The sequence below is a fragment of the Alosa alosa genome, chromosome 18 (assembly GCF_017589495.1).
Source record: "Alosa alosa isolate M-15738 ecotype Scorff River chromosome 18, AALO_Geno_1.1, whole genome shotgun sequence".
Taxonomy (NCBI): Eukaryota; Metazoa; Chordata; class Actinopteri; order Clupeiformes; family Clupeidae; genus Alosa; species Alosa alosa.
Genome location: NC_063206.1, coordinates 31377673 through 31398439, shown reverse-complemented (window position 1 = coordinate 31398439; position 20767 = coordinate 31377673). Strand labels below are relative to the sequence as shown.

The following is a 20767-nucleotide window of genomic DNA, read 5'->3' as shown; positions in this document are numbered from 1 at the left end:
TACGTAGGTATGAATTTAAACAAATGTGCATATTGTGACGAACTGACTGGGTCCCTCAACCCGCGCCTTCAGGCGATCACTGCAAACCTCAATCTGATGCAGGTTATGTAGACCAGCCTCTCTCAAACTTCTTTTTTGACCTGAGGCCCAGTCATGGCAGACTTTGGGGGTCATAGGGCTCATCTACACGCATTCCAACCCCACCCTCCAAATCTAATTGTCATCATCATTATCACAATCATTATTATGCCTATATTGTTATACATGCACTTTCACTTAAATGTTTTGTGACATGCACATCAGAGGACTGCTTTACTAATGTAAGATATAATTAGTTTCATTGCTTTTGCATGGTTGCATGATGCTTGCATAATAAAAGAAATACTTCTGAAAACAGCAACAATTATATGGGTGCTATTATTTTGGGATGTTTCCCTCATGCAACCATCATACATTGGTAGGAAAAGGAGGAAAAAAAAACATGTGTTTTTAATTAAGTTGAATTTGAATGCCTGAATGTAAGGATTCAGGAAACACAATACCAGCTTTTTTGGCGAGCAGATGGGCGTAAATCACTGATCTGTTGATCTTTAACAGATAGAAAGAAGGCTACAATAGCTTTTGGCCACATTATATTCAAATTTGACTATACAATACTCAGTGCTATACAGTGTATTATACAGTCTCTGCTCTGTTTCTATGGAAGTTCCAAAAATCAACATTGTTCTATTAAGTGTCGTTAAACAATTAAATAGCATTCAACAGGTTGAAGCGGGCTTTGATACCAACGCTATCAATTAGTTTCAGTTTCTCTCCCCGCAGACGCCTGCATTGAATGAACGCCATACCACCACTTTATTATATGGCTCCATGTTTAATGACATCGATAGCAGAAATGTTTGTTTTCTTTTTTTTGGGTCCGCTGGTATTTATGATCAACTGCGATTATCAGCCGGGCAATCGGGCCCAATTTCACTCCACGACTCAGCGGAACAGCAGTCTCCACGCTTGGACCCACATCAAAATCTCAACATCAACTATTTCCTGATTGGTTGAGAAATCCTATTTTCTGATTGGCCCATAGGTTAGTAACTGAACAGCAGCTCTCTGAGCTGAATGAGCGCACAGACAGCAACGTTGTGACACGTTTGTAAAATATAGCCCTTATAAATTTCTGTGCGGGTAAGTTAATAATTTCTCGGAGTGAGAAATGCCATGTGTGGCGTGTGATCGTGTGAAGTCATTGAAATGTGTGTGTGTTCTCAACCAATCAGGAAATAGTTGATGTTGAGATTGTTGAGATTTTGATGTGGGTCCGCAACGTGGAGACTGCTGTTCCGCGGAGTCGTGGAGTGAAATTAGGCCCGGTGCTTCAGCTGATAATCGCAGTTGATCGCAGATACCGCGGACCGACAAAAAAAGAAAACAAACGTTTCTGCTATCGATGTCATTAAACATGGAGCCATATAATAAAGTGGTGGTATGAGCGTTCATTCAATGCAGGCGTCTGCGGGAGAGAAACTGAAACTAATTGATAACGTTGGTATCAAAGCTCCGCTTCAACCTGTTGAATGCTATTTAATTGTTTAACGACACTTAATAGAACAATGTTGATTTTTGGAACTTCCATAGAAACAGAGCAGAGACTGTATAATACACTGTATAGCACTGAGTATTGTATAGTCAAATTTGAATATAACGTGGCCAAAAGCTATTGTAGCCTTCTTTCTATCTGTTAAAGATCAACAGATCAGTGATTTACGCCCATCTGCTCGCCAAAAAAGCTGGTATTGTGTTTCCTGAATCCTTACATTCAGGAATTCAAATTAAACTTAATTAAAAACACGGTTTTTTTTCTCCTTTTCCTACCAATGTATGATGGTTGCATGAGGGAAACATCCCAAAACAATAGCACCCATATAATTCCATATAATTTCTTTTCTTATGCAAGCATCATGCAACCATGCAAAAGCAATGAAACTAATTATATCTTACATTAGTAAAGCAGTCCTCTGATGTGCATGTCACAAAACATTTAAGTGAAAGTGCATGTATAACAATATAGGCATAATAATGATTGTGATAATGATGATGACAATTCGATTTGGAGGGAGTGGGGTTGGGTACGTGTAAATGAGCCCTATGACCCCAAAGTCTGCCATGACTGGGCCTCAGGTCAAAGAAGTTTGAGAAAGGCTGGTCTACATTGAGGTTTGCAGTGATGCACCTGAAGGCACGTGTTGAGGACCCAGTCAGTTATGTCACAATATGCATATTTGTTTAAATTCATACCTACGTAATCACCATGACCAAAACTGTACTTTTTTTTTACTTTGAATCTTGAAAAAAAAATATTGACCTACCTACCGACCCATTTTTTTATTTTTTTGGCTGTTACTGAAAACAAGAATATTTTTATGGATGGCCTCATGACTGTGAAAATGGCTGACATTGATATTGGGGGCTCCCATTTAAAGCACTGTGGTTCAGTCATCAAGGCATCAAAATCTGCCACAAACACTTACAACACACAACATCATTCATAAACACACACACACACACACGGACAGAACCACCACTGTTCAAGAGACCATTTTGGGGCTACATGTGCTTTTTCTCATTTGGTTGTTTTCTGTTTGTTTAGAGCAGAATGAGCCACTGCTGTTCAAAGGGCCCATTTGGGTAAAATTATTATTATAATTTATGTTATTATTATTTATTATTATTTACTATAGGGTTCTAGAATAAATAAAATAGTGTGTTTGAAATAATGGAATTTGTGCTCTCTCATGAAGCTGGGTCGATGGGACATGGGGAGGGTGTGTCTGTTGATCAGGGGGGAGGGGGCGTGGCGCCACGAGTAGTTCAAGCAGACGTAGGACTTTCATGTACTTCGATCAGGGGGGAGGGGGCATGGCACTGTGCACAGAGAAAAAAAGTCTCACTCCTTGCAAACTTCAAAACTTGAGAGCCCTGCTGCTAAGGTAATTTCGATCTTCAAAGAAGGTGAAAAAAATCTCTACAATAACTACAGACCAGTTTCCCTGCTCTCCCAGTTTTCCAAAAATTTGGAAAAAATATTTGCTTCTAGGTTGGACAGTTTCATAGACAAACATGAATTACTCATAGATAGTCAATACGGTTTTAGGACAAACCGATCAACATCATTGGCACTCATGGACAGTAGAAGAACTGACAAGCACAATAGATAACAAAAAGTTTGCAATAGGGGTCTTCATAGATCTGAAGAAGGCATTTGACACAATAAACCATGATATATTGCTACACAAACTGGAAAGTTATGGGATCAGAGGGGTTGGACTTAAAAAGCTACATAGGACAAAGAAAACAGTTTGTGCAGATAGGGGATAACAGGTCCACCCAAATGAATATTACCTGTGGTGTGACGCAAGGGTCAATACTGGGACCAAAACTATTCATTATATATATAAATGACTTAAGTAATGCTTCTATGTTCCTGAAAAATGTGATTTTTGCTGATGACACAAATATATTCTGTGAAGGAGGGAACCTCCTTGTTGGATGTTGTCTCTACTGAGTTAACCAAGTTGAAATTGTGGTTTGATATAAATAGATTATCACTTAACGTAAAGAAAACCAAATTTATGTTTTTTGGCAAACGTAACACACAAGCAAACACACACATTGAACTAAAGATCGATAATATAAGGGTGTTTGAAAACTCCTTTCTAGGTGTAATGATAGACCACAAGCTCTGCTGGAAACCTCAGGTCACCCGTGTACACTCAAAATTGGCACGATGTGTAGGGATACTAGTCAAAGTAAGACATATATTGAATATAAAATCACTGCATACACTAGCCTGACGAGCCAGACCCACATTAAAATGTAGGGTCTGGGCACTCACCATTCGCAGTGCTCAGTCCGAGGGGCAGGATAATCGGTTGTCTTTCAAATTCCCTCTGCACACAATAGGACAGCGCTATGAGTCCCATGCGTTTTCCACCAGCGGAGCTAGTTGGCTAGTTCAAACTTTTGCCAACTTAATAAAAGCTTAACTTGTGTCACACTGTTCGCCAACAGCAACATCCATCTTATTTGTTTTCAAGTAGGAGGGAATTCAAGCCAAACCGTTGCAACTCTACCATCAATCATTATGTTAAGCCCGCCTAACGACTCTATACACGATTTGATTGGCCTGATAGAAGTTTAATTTTTCGAGCTCACAAGCCAACAGAGAGTTGCTAGACTAGCCCTGCTGCCATTAGGGTGCATCTAGATTTCTAGGCTATGCATACACTGTACTGTACACTGTTTTCCCCCTATTTGAGTTACTGTGTGGAAGTGTGGGGTAATACCTACAAAAGCACCCTACAGCCACCCTATGCACAATTAAAAAAAAAAGCAATAAGGATAGTTAATAATGTGGGGTACTATGAACACACTAACAAATTATTTCTGAAATTAAAAATATTAAAGTTTATGGATTTAAAAGATTTTAAAACTTCACAAATTGTATTTAAAGCAAGAAACAGCCTACTTCCAGGACACATTCAAAGATGGTTTAGTGACAGACTAGGAGATTATAATTTAAGCGGGAGACTGAAACTGAGGCAACCAACGGTACACTCTACACTCAAAAGCAGGTGCATATCTGTCTGTGGGGTAAAGTTGTGGAACAACTTACCAGATAAGATCAAAGATTGCAAACATATTGCACAGTTTAAAAAGCATCTTAAATTATACACAATAGCAAAATATTAGTGAAAATATTCAGTGATGGAAATGACAAGTACTTTACCATCTTAAATTGTACTCATTAAAGGCTATGTATGTATGTGTGTGTGTGTGTGTGTGTGTGTGTGTGTGTGTGTGGGTGTGTATGTGTACATAGGAGTGATTTTAATCTTCAACGTAATATATATTATTTGTGAATATAAATAAACATAGGAGGTATGTCTGTAAAATGTGCAAGTATAAGAAAAAGGTTTGTAAATATATAAATACTTAACGTTGATCATGTAAAAGATTCATTTAAAGATGAACTGAACTGAAATTGATAATGTGTTGATTATGACAATTAAAAATAAATGACACTAAAAAAAATTATTAAAAAAAATCAATAATTAGCCTTTTTTTTAGCAACACCAAAATTGGCGCTTTGTTAGTATTAGAACGCTGCCAGTTTCAATGACGTCACTGGCATGGTAGGACCTGAGAAGTTCTATAGGCAACAGCTGCAGCATATTATGTATACACGAAAATTAGTAATTTTAATGGCATGGGTTACAAATTTGAGCCTGTGAGGGACAGGCCTGTAGTGTCTTGACTACCACTAGATGGGTTTCAGGCTCCAGCTCAACCTTCAGTAGGATCATTTGGGTGAAAATGACTGTGTAAAAGTTCTGCGGAGCATGGACACTGGAATCTATCTGTTGCAAAGCAGTGGCGAAAACGTAGGGAAAAATGTTCAAGGAAGCCAAAGTTACGGGAAAAATATGTTTATTTATGTATGTGTTTATTTCGGGGTATACATTTTGTGCAATGTACAACATAGATACATTTTGTGCGGCACAACATAGGCTGCTGTAGACCTAGCCTACAGGTCATGTAGAAAACTGGACGAGGGGCGCTTGAGACAGCAACACGCACGCTGTCTCTCTGTCTCCCTCCATCCCTCACACACACACATTGCCTACTGTACATCCTCCACACAACTGCATACTCACTCACCACCACTACATTAGGCCTATCACGAGAGGCTACGGTGCATATACAAATAAGCTATATAACACGCATTGTCACGTCAATGTAGGCTAACGCAGTATGGACTACTGGCACTCGAAACAGCAACTCACAAGGGCTCTCTCTCTCTCCCTCCCTTGAAACTGTTAAAAACTTTGTTACCCCAAGTTTATTTTAGGCTAACCTTAGTGGAGAGTTTGCAGATTTTTACCTTGTGGATGTTGATATTGCACGAGTCTCTTGGATAGCAGCACTGGCGAAGTTAAACTCCCTCGCATCAACAATCTGCCCTAAGACGGTGAACAACTGGCTTCAGGGTGAGTAGAAAGGGACATTGGATTCTGTTTACAGACCCGCTGTGGTTTAGTTCAGGGTTCTTGCAGGTTTCAATAAGTCAAATGTAAGACCTTTTTAAGACATTTTAAGACCATAAAGATTGAAATTTAAGACCTACACGACGCATTACCAAAAAATATTCAATTTAAAGAAATTCTGAAAAAATCATTGAAAAGTCGTTGAAAAAGCATTAAAGGAACCATATGTAAGATTGTGGCCAAAACTGGTACTGCAATCACTTTCAAAATACTGAAGAGCGGTGTATCCCCTCCCCCTCCCCCCTGACTCGAGGTTGCCAACCCGGATGCCGAAACACTACTGACTTCGTGATTAGTAGATGGGTGGAGGGTGGCGCATCAGGGCAAAACACAACATGACATGACAAAACACAACATCAACATCAGTTGAGGGCTGCAACTTCACTTTTTAAATGACAATATCCTGGCCGGACTACTGTTGTCAGTGATATAAGTATTTGAAATGAACCTGATTTCTTAATGTCTAGTGACATATCAGGGACATTTTATGATTAATTGAAATATTTTTCTTACATACGGTTCCTTTAATTTCATTTACAGATAAAACAATCAAACTAGTAACCTTCCACACCCAACGTCTACAACCCAACTGATTTTTACATTGCTCACTTGTAGTATACTAAGGAAAAATATCTGTGTCACGTACCAAATGCCCTAAACCTTAAGCCCAAAATGAAAATAATCTAAAACAAACTAGCCCTCAAATAGAATAGATTTCAGCAAGGAAGTCAAAAATGAGACGAGTTGAAACTGGGTGTGAAAGTGTGTTTTGGGTGGACACTGAAGCTGAAACCACCCAAAGATGATCAAAAGCCCTCCTAAAGATAAAGTATTAATATGCGTCCAAATCCACTTCCATTATTCTCTGTTGAATTGCTCACGGAGTAATCTGCATGCTCAGGGCCCACTTCCCCGAAAGCATCTTAAGCCTAAGAGCGTCGTAAAGTCCCTCTTACGAACGTCTTAAGATTTGCCGACTGTTTCCCGAAACCATCGTAGCTTAAGAGCATCGTGAAAACACTTGTAGATCTACGAGTGCTCCAGAGTACTCGTTACCGGCTAAGAGCGTCTTAACAGTACTTCTCACTGAGGTCACCAACAGGACATACAGAGGAATTACAACTTAGAATACATAATCCAATTTACGTTCCCATTCTTTATTGTGTTTACCTGTGATGAATGCAAAATAGCCTACATTTAATGGTCATAATAATGTGATGAAAAGCGGACAAAAATGCAATCAAGTTATGAAACGAGACGTTGCCAGAATAGTTTGACATTATCTTTGCTAAGTGAATATTTTATTAGGCCTATGAGGTAAAAAGCAGAGAAAGCAACATGTGGTTTAGTCTGTAGCCTACTGCATCAAAATCTAAGCCTACACATTTCCTCTCTTTCTTACTCGACTTCTTTCTTATCTTCAAACGTGTTCTTAAGTGGCACCACAAAAAAATTATTGCATGGTGCAACAATCTAATCTTAAAATAATTACAATTATTTATGTCTCTGTGTGGTATATAACCTACTTGGGATGCTTACATGCAGATGTCAAAGTGTTTCTATTTTCGTATTGATGTGAATTAATGTGTAGATCCGATAGCTGTGACGTGCAGTCACCTGACATCACCGTCAAATCAGAGGATATTTCAGAACTATTAACGTGGACAGCTCCCCTTAAGAGCATCTTAAGAGCAGTGCATGCGCGTTCACGCTACGAGCATGTTTGGGAAACAGTCGGAAAAACCAAACGAACGATTGTAAGATGAATCGTAGAAAACCCTCTTAAGAGCGTGTCTCCGTCGTTATCGGGGAAGTGGGCCCTGGCTTGTGACTCCAGCGCCTTCACACCCAGAATTGAATAGTTTTTTTGTAAAGTTTGCAGCGAGCCTCGTACCTGGAGCTGGGTACCACTTGTAACCAACAGCAGACATCGCTGTGATCTAGCCAGTGTTGCCACAGTTACCTTGAAAAAGTAATCTGATTACTCCTTCAAGTAATCAGTAAAGTAACTGAGTTAGATTACAAGTTACTTTATTAGTTACTTTCAGCAGCTGCCGACAACACCCCCCACCGCCTCAACATAAAAATGACAACCGGTTTTGCCAATACTCACTTAATTGGAAATGCATTTTAACAGTAATGTCAACAATGCAGACATCCGAACCTGAAAAAAAGTAATTTTAGGGAGGTAGCCCTTTAGCCTACTTAGATACTGAAATTCAGATTCAGTACACCAAATAAGGAAGGCCTATAGATAGAAATTGTTATGATAGAATATGTAGATTTTGGTAGTTTGGGCTTTTCATTTTCAAAAAGAGAACAAACGGGAGAGTGCAGTGTTTGCAAAGAAAAGGCTTTTCATGTAGCCTTGGCAACTAGCCATTTAGTATAGGCCTGAATAATAGCAAATTAAATGACACTTGTTAAACTCACCTCAACAAGTCTTTTGCAGCCATGGGCAATGCTACAAACAGTGCAGTGTGCAAGACTATCATTATGTTTTACTCTTATGAGACAAGGGTACACTTTTGTGTAGTCTGATGTGAAATGGGTCTTAAATGTTCCTTTTTGGGGGCCACTGACTCTGCCATGACGCTCCTGTTCCTAGATACACTGAACTGATTAATTTAGTTCGGGAGAAAAAAGATAAAAGCCCACCTACACTGTAAATTGATTGGTTGATTTAGCAAAACAGGCCAGGATGTTCTCTGTCTTGGATGTGCTTCAGGCACACACGCACCACCCCTCTCTCTCTCCCTCTCCATCGTTTGCACGCTAAACTCAGATGCACATGCGATTTTAATTCCCGGTCTGGCTGCGTGCTCTTGTTCGTTCTAGTTTCCGGGAGATTTTATCTAATTGCGGGCGTCAGGAAGCCGCTATCGGAAGACTCCCAGAACTTCGGGAGACTTGGGATGTCTAGCTAGACAGCACGTTGTCACCAGCACGAGTGTACAACGTACCTTAATGTTATCATGTTTAGCGGACACAAACTCAAAATAATGACTGTAGCCTATAGCTAAAATGCGCATCTCTCTCCTCCCTCTATTGTTGTTTATGTTTGTGTTGCTGCGTGGTATTACACGTCATCATGCTGAAAACGTGAGCGTTAATCCCCGAGACAAGAAAAAAGCTAAGAATATATCTTTTACTAAGGTAAATGACAAAAATAGTAGGCCTAGCGCACAGTGACTTGGATAAGTAACCTAAATCTGATTGCTAGAAATAGTAGCGCGTTAGACTCGCTACCGAAAAAAGTGGTCAAAATAGAGTAACGCGGCATCACTGGATCTAGCCATGTCTCGTTGAAAGTAGGCCTACACTTTCCCATTTTCCACACGTGAAATGAACTTTAACAAGTTCTGAGGAGACGCAGATGTAGGCTATTTTATGGCAGGTATTGCATTTATCACAGGATTTGTAGATTTATCACTGCGTAGGCTACGTACCAACACCAATATCCCCCAGAAAGAACTACAACACACTGAACCAATGTTCTGAGCATTCTGCTGGTTTTGTTACAAAAGGTAGCAAAGACGCTAGAGCTCTGCTTTGCAAGCTACGATTCAATACTTTTTTTCTACTTTCTGCGGCCAGCGTTTCTGGAAATGAACGATGGTAAAATATTTTTTAGACCTGACTAAATTAATTCTAAGACCTCGGAATGAAAATATGGCCTTAAGGCCTTATGGTTTTAAGGCCTTAAATTTAAAGTTCTGAATTTTAGGCTTTTTAAGACTTTTTAAGACCCCGCGGGAACCCTGTTAGTTACCAGCTAGTAAAAGCATTATTATCGATCTGTGATATCGTCGGAGTCATGGTTTATACTCTCTATGGTCGGAGTTCTAGCTTGTGGAGTTTGACATAAGAGTGTTTCCAAGGTGTTTAGCTGCTAGCCCTTCCTACTCTGGATCGTATGGTAGCCTATCTAACACTGGACCTCATTTGAGGCTACTTCGAGATATTATTCCAAAGGGGAAAGATAGGCTACTGCACTTAAAACTTTAAACGATTGAACGAATCTTCCCGGACTTTGTAATTGCGACCAGTGACTGCATTGGGTGAACGAAGCCGAAGTTGAAACTTCGGCTCCATGGCACATAGACTGTGGGCTCGCCCTTCTATGAATTGAAAAAGACTAGAGCTGCCCCACCGAGTTTGCGATAAAGTAAGCAAGAAAAGGGTTTTTTAAGTCAGGATATGGCAAGTAAATGGCATTTATTCGTCCAAAGTTACAGGCCAGTTTCCATAGTGCACATCTTATCAATAGTTTGAATGTCGTGTGTGTTTCTGCTCATTGACAAAATAGCGTTCAGTATGATTCACCCTGTTAAAGTGTTCGCCTTTGTTTCACTAGTTTGGTTTCATTTTGTATGAGATTTTGTGATGTAGGCTAGCCTGATAAATGGCTTATGGCCAATATGTAACTCAGCTAGGCCTAATGTTAGTTTCCTCAGCCATGTCAGCTAGCCTCAGACTCATTATCTGCTATGGCTGCTAGTGCTAGTGCAGAGTAGCTTACCATGCCAGTGACGTAGCCGATTATTGAAATCCAACATGGCGGCGCCCGTGTAACAACACCACCACTTTCAACGTACAATTTTATCCTTTTTAATAAATTCAGCCATGTTTTTAATCATTGTACCAATGAGAAGAAATAAAATACATCTGTTATATCACCTTTACTTCAAATTCCAGTTCAGTTCATCTTTAACTGAAAGATGGGGGTAGGTACCTACAAGCACAACAAAATGTGACTTTTCATTTTTATTTTTGTTGTCTATGTTGATTCTTAAATATTTTATTTGTGTCTGCATGTTCAAGAAAATAAATGTAACTTACCAAATCCAAAATCCAAATTTTAGAAATAGACATTAACTCATGAAAAATATTTAAATTATTTCAAAACATGGCACATTTATTAAGTAGCATAATATTTTCACATAAACATGTAAATGCCATACTTGAACAGTAGCTTACAAGACAGTTCCCCAAGAACTGTGTTGTTGACAATATGACACATTGTTCTCAAATAAACAGAAATGCAGCTGTAACCCTGTAAACTTAAAATGTCAGTCTGTAGAGTAAAATGAACTAGAAATGCAATTCCAAGGAATTACCAGTGCATGAAAATGCTAAAGTTGTGATGTAAAATATCATGTATAGTTAAAACAGATAATACAGAGATGGTTACTACGGTGATGCTAGGATAGACATGGTGGTTGCATAGCTTAATAAAAGTTGATAGTTTAAAAGTAGACTGTTTAAAAGCTGAATGTAGATAGTTTACAAGTTGTTGATAGCCAGTAGATAGTTTAAAAGTTGTTGATAGACAGCTAGTTTAATAGATAGTTTAAAAGTAGACCGTTTAAAAGTTGAAGGTAAATAGTTTAAAAGTTGTTGACAGACTGGAAGTTTAATGAATGTTGATATTCAAATAGTTTAATGGCTGTGTATAGGTAGATATTTGATGATAACTGAAAGTTGGAATGGCTCTAATGTTTGCTAGCAGTTATGCTAAGATTTTTAATTTTGCTAACCATGCTACTTAGCTAATGTTTTATAGCAGTGCTAGCAATGCTAACATGCTAACCATGTTACTTAGCTAACGTTTTCTAGCAGTTTTGCTAAACATGTTAAATATGCTAGCAATGCTAACTATGTTAACCATGTGACTTAGCTAACCAAGCTTATCATTTTTAGCAGTTTTGTCAAAAATGCTAACAATGCTAACATGCTAACTTTATTAACCATGCTAACTAGCTACAGTGGGTAGGAGTCATAGTTGATGAAAAGTGTTGACGTAGTTGATAACAAGTTAAAAGTTGTTGATAGACAGCTAGTGAATGTGTATAGTTTAAAAGTTGAATGTAGATAGTTTAAAAGTTGTTGATAGACAGTTAGTTTAATAGATAGATAGTTTAATGATAGTTTAAAAGTTAAATGTAAAAAGTTCAGTAGTTTAATGGGTTACATTGTTTAACAGTGGATTATTGTAGTGAGGACTTTTATTTTGAAACAGTTTTGGGCAGAGGAAACAGTTGAATAGGATGTGTAGTCTTAATTGACCCAGATTGTATGCTTAAAGCCTGAGGCTGCAGGTGGCCTGAACACCTGCCATAGGATTCTAATTGCTTAACGGCCGTATTATGATGTCTGTCGGCAATGTTAAGTCTATGGGGATTTTTAAAAAGTTTTTCTTTAATAGTTTAAAAAGTATAAAAGTTTCAAAGTTGAAAAGTCATACCAACCCGATCTGTTTGAAGACCTACGTTACAAAGTTTGAATGAAGTTAAACTGTTCAAGAGAAATTGCGTACGGAAAAAGTGGTAAGCGGAATAATAATAATAAGAAGTAGAAGTTGCCTAGGAAGAACAGTACAGTGCATTTTCATGCACTGTAATAAGTTGCCTAGGAAGAACAGTACAGTGCATTTTCATGCACTGTAATGACACCTACAACACATAGGTTAGTAACTTTACAGCTAGACTTCGTTCTGGACTTCATGGACTTACTATTGCAAGCAGAGTACTGTATGTAATGTATGTGAGTGATGACAGTGAAGATGTGTGTGTGGGCGGGAGGGGAGTGGAGCAGTGACGGGAAACTAATCTACAGTGCTGGCCAAAAGTATTGGCACCCATGCTAAAGTTGACTGAAAAGAGGAATATAAAATCATCTTTTGGAAATCTTGTGAAAAATGAGGAAATATCTAACCTTTAAGGACACCAATTTGCTTAGTGAATGAATAATGTATCATAAATAAATAAATGTTCTTCCTTAAAATACAGGGGTCATAAGTATTAGCACCCCTAGGTTAAATTCCCATAGAGACAGGCAGATTTTTATTTTTAAAGGCCAGTTATTTCATGGATCCAGAATACTGTGCATCCTGATAAAGTTACCTTGGCCTTTGGAATTAAAATAGCCCCACATCATTACATACCCTTCACCATACCTAGAGATTGGCATGTGTGTTATTTCAGTTAGCCTATTAGCTGGTTTGATTTGCATTGAGCTCAATGAGCATCAAACCAACTAATAGGCTAACTGAAATAACACCCATGCCAATCTCTAGGTATGGTGAAGGGTATGTGATGATGTGGGGCTATTTTAATTCAAGCTTTCTTTAGGCTATTGAATGCTTTAAATGTGAATGCTATTCAAAGCATTTCATGTTCATCCCTCAGTTGTGATGTAGGCCTATGTCTTGAGTAATCGCTGTCCCTTTAAATGTCAGGATAGGACCTAAGCGACAAAACCGACAAAAGACAGCAACAGGGGGGTTGAAATACACAGACTAATTATCAGAAAGACAGGACTGGACCAGACTAACAAGACAATAACTGGGAACAGGTGGGAGCAGAAAATGGAGGGAAAACTAACAAGACAGGAAGTACAGACCAAATAAGGAGATGGGTGGAGACAAAGACAGATGACAGACAGGTAAACACAAAGCACATGGAAACAAGGGAACGAAAAGGGTAGACATGAAAAGGGTATCGCTACCTACTTCACACCGTAGAAGAAGCAATGACCCCTCTAGTTGCCATGGTGAATCAGTGAATCTGTGATCGGTGGCGGGGTCTATTTGAGGGAGCCGTGAGCGCGCACTTATCCAGGATAGGTTTCACCTGGCTTGGTGAATCCGTGTCTGCTCATCCTGGCTTGCTCGTTGTGCAACCAATTAAGCCTGTACGCTCTTGTTTTGGATTCATTGAGCGCAGCTCAGTAACTTATCCCGGATGTCTTAATTCTGCTTTTGTGCAACGGACCTCTGGACACAAACACAAAGTACAGAGAATGGCCACTAGGATGGCACAAACACATTCAGTCCAGGCCAGATCCTTAAAATCACAATTTAACTCTATAGTGTTTTTGTTGATGGACAGCGCCGTCTTTGATTTATAGTTTTCCTACCGTTGCACTTGAGTGGTTAAAGTAAGGAATTGTTTTTACTCGTTTTCTTGCAATTCCCACATAACATTACTAGGCCTCAGCTACAAAATGTTGTCGGTTACTATGTTAATTTTGTTGACACCCTTTTTAAATAGAATACAGGGTACTGCTATTTGCGCAGATCGAATTTTGTTACTGATAGGCTCATAGGTGGAACATTTTTATTATTGTAGCCTACGGTTCGGATGATCACAATCAGGTGGCAGCACCAACGCCAGTGGGGTATACTACGAAGCACGTTAGACATATCTAGGCTATGTAGACATATCGAGGCTTGACAAAGCCTTGACTCAGGGGTATACGTTAAGTGATACTACGATTGCAGTTATGTGATATATTTGTCCGCCTCTATTTAAAAACAATTACTTCCGCATTCATGAGCGATAGCTTAATCTACACTGCGGCATTTTTTTGTGTCTAACCTATAACATCAAATAAATCAATTGTCATCAGTAGTTGTATGGTATGCACGTCCATAGTGGGATATTTGCACGCACAGCACTATTAAAGCACATTAGAGATCCACAATGTTAGTAGAGGCGGAGCTCCACCTGTAAGATATATGACAGAATCCTACACGTGAGAGAACTTCGTTTTTAAGACAATTGATTGGTCAGTGTGCAGTAGATTACACGATTTCAGCTATAACTTAGCACATAACCTCCTCCTGACCAGGTTTGGTTGACAGCATAAGATACTATGGTGATACAGCGACACTAAAACAGATCCACTTTCGTGTCACAGCATAGCCTGGCTTTGAGCGCAACATACCTCGCTAACCCACTAATCGAGATTCGTAGTACACCCCACAGATGCCAGCGTCAGCTGAACAAAAGCTTACAAACTAATCAAGTCCACAGTGGCGGGTTAAAACTTCCAGCTGAATTAGATTTACTGCAGAGTAGTGTTGTCATGATACCAAAATTATGACTTCGATACAATACCTGTAGGGCTGGGATAAACGATTATTTTTTAAACGATTAATTTTTTCAGACCGATTCGATTTCGATTAGATTCGATTATCTCCCCATTAATTCACTAATAGCAACTTATACATGTTTATTTACACATCTGAATGAAAAAAAAAAAGAATTCTTTAACATTGCAATATATGTTTATTGCTCTTAAGATTCCAAAATAAAAGACTATACAAGTGCAAAGTAATGCATTCTTAGTCAGAGGTAGCATTCAATAAAGTTCAGTAGTGTATGTCTAATTGAGTGCCTGTCATTTTAAGACATTCGTGTGGGAATCCTTGCAATTAACATTAACACAGTTAAAGGCTGCTGATGTGTGGATGCATGCAATTCATAACGTAGTTAGTTCAAATAACGGTTCGTACTTCTCCTTTGGACAAGCACTTTTGAGTGTTGGAAAACACTTTTCCATTTACATCGGGATTTTGCAAACATTCAGAGTCAATAAAATGAGCCCTGCATGAGTAACGAATAAGCAGCTGCAAGTAAGCATGCTAAACTTGACACCCAAACAGTATTCTAACGTTAGCTTTGAGATACTGCTTGATTGCATACTGTAACTTAACTTAGTTCAGTCTCCTCAATGTACTATGTTGTGATAAGACCTTAGCAGAGTTTACTTTAACTTTAATGTAGCAGTTTTAATGCTGCAAATTTGTGCAGCATGGTCACGATGCTAAGCGGATTTAATAGCAATTTAGGACTCAACACGCTTTGGTGGTATTATATGCTGTGGGCTTTAATTAGTGCATTTCGGGTAGCCTATTCTACATCTGAGCAATAATTATTGAATAAATTGTAGTCTACATGCCATGACAAATATTACCAGTAGTACTCACCGAACATGAAATAGATTGTTTACAAGTTATGGTAATGTTATTCTGGCGTGAACATTGCGCTTTCATCACGTTAGCACCCTATGATTACAGCTTGTTATGTCTCATCAAAATGATTACAGCTCGTTATGTCTCGTCAAAATTCATTGATGAAGGAAGGTTCGCTTTATCCCAGAGAACCATACTCGTTTCACTTAGGCTAGACTAAAACAGAAAAGAAGAACTTGGCACTAACCATGTAGTCGTGTTTTCTATAGCATATTCGTTAACCTGTTGTTCTTTGAACTCTTTAAAAATGTTGGGATATGTCTGCGAGGTGTTTAGCCAAGTTCCATGCGTAGCCTACTGCTTTTAAATGACTTTGAAACATATTTTACTAATGGGCCTCTGTGTACCTGATGGCTTGCCTTCACTATTCGCGATGTATCCTAAATAGTTCCAGATTTCACCTTTTGTTTTATCCACAAGGCCGAGGACTGTCGGCAAAGAACTATGTTGACGTTGCCTGCTTACTCACTCACTCAGACCTGCCTGCTTGACACACCCACTTGCCTAGATGTGTGCAAGGAGCAGTGAGAGCAGCAGTTCAGACAGAAACATAACGTTATTATTTTAATAAAGTATCGATTCTAAAAACGTTGGAAATCGTATCGTTTTTTGCGTGAAGGCATCGTGATACCTTTTCAGTATCGATAAACCGTGCAACACTACTGCAGAGGTAAGAAATGTAGCCTAGTACGAACTAAGAGTTGCCTCCCAACAATGTGAAGCCTATATTTTCTTAGATGCTATCTGCTACTGCTCCTTTGAAGTACCCAAGCGTACCCAAGTGAAAAAAGCGAGTCGCTGAAAAGCAAGCTGTTTGCATCCCTGCAAACTGTACAAGTTTACCAAGTTTCATGCTTTTATGAAAGAGTGAAAATTTCACCTGAAAAGTGCCACATCACTGGGAGTACTAGTTGTAACAAGGTCCATGACAATAGTCTGGCCTGTATTTTATGTGTTACAATACAGTGGCACATGATTCTAGTCAAATGAAAATAAAACCAACACACACAGACCTTGTCTTACTATTGTTAGAGTGGGTGAGGTGAGACATTGGCTTCAATTGACTGAGACTGCTGGAGATAGTCTGGAGGCTTCTCTGCATTTACCTCATTTACCATGTAAAATATAACCTACCTCGATGTTGAATCTCCAGTTGTGTCAAATTTGACTGAAGAACAGTTTTATTTTCTTGTTTCAAGGTCATATGTGCATTTGTTTGGGTCATATACTGCATTTCTGAAAGCAAAGTTAAACATTGTTTAATTAATGGACTCGGGCGGAGGCAACACGCTGCGCCGCCGCTGCGCGTCGGGGAGTTTTTTGCCCCTCGCCCTCGTCCATTAATTCCGTATAACAGGACACCTCAGCGGCCGTTATCTCCTACTTATTTATTTAACTAATTGTTATTCAACTGTGCTTCTACCTATCCCAATATGAACCACTCTCCAGGACCCTTACAATAAAGTTTAAGCTTAATTAATATATTAGCAGTATATAGCTGTCAGCTTGGGCCCCCTTATAATAAAGTTGGTTAAGCTTAATTAATATATTAGTAATATATAACTATCAGTATGTGGTACCCTTATAATAAAGTTGGTTAAGCTTTATTAATATCTTAGTAATATATAATTAGTCAGACGGTGAAGGGACTGAGACCAAAACGGGATTATCACATTTACTCCTTTAGGAAAAGTTAAAACAAAACATGCCTTCAGGCACTGGCATACATAAAACAGTATCTGCACAAGCAAAATAAAAAGTAGTTGAATGGGCTATATTAAGCTACATGCATCATTCCTATACCATCACTGTCAGCCCTACTAGCAAGGGAGATGCTACATGGAATGTTCAGGTGCACAGAACGACAGTTAAACATTTACAGACGTAGACCATACGGAGGTAATGCCTAAACATAATGCTAAACTAAATGTATATTAATTTCCTGCTAGACTAAATTGCACTTTCCATGCACACTAAACTAAACTACACTGAATGCATAGAAAGTTGCTAGCGGAGTTTACAGCTAGTCACATAAGACTCAATGTGTATGAACTCGTGGTCATAATGAAAACATTAATAAACGTTCTCTAAGTTGCTAGAATTGCACCCAAATCCTAACAATACATGTAAAGTAATTTAATACAGGTGATATATCGAAGTTTTCAACTTGAACAACATTTAACAGATACAAAATTAAAACAAAGTGGGGAGTGCTTTGTACAGTCAACCTACCCCAATGCAAAGCATACCGCTTCTGATCGAGTACGGCAACAATACAAGGACAAAACGCAGCAGAGCTGCAGTATACCGTTTCTCCAAAGGGGGCTCCAAAACACCAATCTCAATAAAGCTGCTTAATTACGGCGAAAATCACATACAAACACTAAACTACATTTCTAACTCTGTTACACCCACCTCCCCTGAATTTCACCAAATTCGAGCAGCAACCAAATAGTACTTCCAAAGGCAAAAAGTACACTACTTTCAAACACTAGACAGAGGGTCACCAATTACAGGACAGCCAACCACAAAGGTATCCAATAAGGATGAAGTGGAAGAAGAGGTGTGCAAACTCTCACACAACCAACCACTGGCAGTAGGGTGCTAGGTTGCTAGGTTACGGGACGCTGACACCACCGCCCGTCCTGGCATCATGTTTTGTTTGTTTTATGTAATGTTCGTAATTTTATGTAAAGTCATATTTATTTTTTTGTATTGGTTTGTCTAGTTAAATGTTTTCCCTATTTATTTACGTTATTTTTGATAGTTTTCGTGTTATTCTTAGTCCTTTTTACTGCCAAAGTCAGCTGAAATTGGGAGCTTGCTATGGCTAGCTTTTGCCCTAGCTGGGCATCGGACATCCTTCCATCCATCCGTGAGCGGTGCTGCACTTCACTGTCTGGTCGAGGGGATCTCTCGGGACAGCTGGACCTGGGCTACTCTGCGGGAGATCTGCCGTGGCCGCCGAGCTGTTGCTGACCTGAGAGCTGCCATGCCAACTGCAGACTAACTGGGCCTCTGACATCCTTCCATCCATCCGTTAACGGTACACTTCACGGTCTGGTCGAGGGGATCTCTCAGGTCAGCTGGACCTACTGTAGGTTAGCTACTCTGCGAAAGATCTGCCGTGGCCGCCGAGCTGTTGCTGACCTGCGAGCTGCCATGCCAACTGCTGACTAACGTTAGCCTAGCGGTGAGGAGCTGCAGTCTCACGGAGTAACAGACGGTCGCTGTTAGAAGTCCGAGTTGCGGATCTACACGATCGCCCACTACTTCAGACTGTGCTTCCAGTGATCTCCAGACTGCAGTCTACAAGGCCTAACGTTAACGTGATCTCCAGACTGCCAGTGAATTCACCGGGTTGATCATTTGCTAACGTTAAAGAACTTTGTTGGCATATCGGTTGTGAAGACACTCTGTGCAGTTTTCACGGATCATCATTGCCCTTGGACATTTTCAGCTGGTTTGGAAATTGGACTAATTTTAACATCACCTTTCCCCTTTTTAAATATATTTTCTTTTTCACTTTTTATTTGTTTATTTGTTTTGTTGTCTTTCTTGTATGTCTTGGTGTTACGGGTACGCTGGCGACTACGCCGCTCCGTCCAGCATTTTTTGTATTTGTTATTTTTTAAATGTATTTGTCATGTCTTGTTGTCATGGGCACGCTGGCGACTACGCCGCTCCATCCGGCATCGTTTGTCTTGTTATGTGTCTTTAGGGGCAGCTGTGGCCTACTGGTTAGCACTTCGGACCTGTAACCGGAGGGTTGCCGGTTCGAACCCCGACCAGTAGGCACAGCTGAAGTGCCCTTGAGCAAGGCACCTAACCCCTCACTGCTCCCCGAGCGCCCCTGTTGATGCAGGCAGCTCACTGCACCGGGATTAGTGTTTGCTTCACCTCACTGTGTGTACACTGTGTGCTGTGTGTGTTTCACTAATTCACGGATTGGGATAAATGCAGAGACCAAATTTCCCTCGCGGGATCAAAAGAGTATGTATATATATATATACTTATACTTATACTTATAGCGCTTTGGGTTGCACTATGTGCATGTTAAATGCGCTTTAAAAATAAAACTGACTTGACTTGACTTATACACCCACAAGACCATAAAGCCATAAACCATAAATTCTCCATAAAGCTAATCAAAAACTTGGACCACATAACCATGTTACCAAACGTGTGTATGACCTCAACTCTAAATATGTCTAATCATGAAAAACCTGAAACACTGACCTGCAGATAGCCTGCATAGACGAATGTGTGTAAACAATATCTTGTCTTGACATAGTTTGAATCAGTCTGTCGACTGGCTTGAGAATGCGACCAAATCTAGACCTCACCTGTGCGGATGTACTAGGATTGTCAGATTGTGAGACATAAGCTACTGTATCAACATTGTTCATGTCATAAGCTTTGTCTGTCTGTGTATATTCCTAATCTAATTTGCATTGAGCTCAATGAGCATCAAACCAGCTAATAGGCTAACTGAAATAACACCCATGCCAATCTCTAGGTATGGTGAAGGGTATGTGATGATGTGGGGCTATTTTAATTCCAAAGGCCAAGGTAACTTTATCAGGATGCACAGTATTCTGGATCCATGAAATAACTGGCCTTTAAAAATACAAATCTGCCTGTCTCTATGGGAATTTAACATAGGGGTGCCAATACTTATGACCCCTGTATTTTAAGGAAGAACATTTATTAGGGCCCGAGCACCGAAGGGCGCAAGGCCCTATTGTTTTTGTAAGGATTATTATTATTAGGCCCGAAAGCACTGAAAATAAGCTTAAGGCCCTATTGTTTTGTAAGGATTATTATTATTATTATTATTATTACA

At 39.5% G+C, this 20767-nt stretch overlaps 1 protein-coding gene across 5 annotated transcripts in view; it reads right to left on the bottom strand.

Moving 5' to 3' along the window:
- Positions 1 to 20767, bottom strand: part of LOC125311134 — a 102776-nt gene that overhangs the window by 9023 nt on the left and 72986 nt on the right. For 4 of the 5 annotated variants that reach the window (XM_048268898.1, XM_048268902.1, XM_048268901.1 and 1 more), the window contains one exon: positions 17056 to 17157. The exons of the other annotated variant lie outside the window; for it this stretch is intronic. In XM_048268898.1, the coding sequence (XP_048124855.1) occupies positions 17056 to 17157 (102 nt within the window). The remainder of the gene's footprint in view (positions 1 to 17055; positions 17158 to 20767) is intronic. 5 annotated transcript variants of the gene reach the window in all.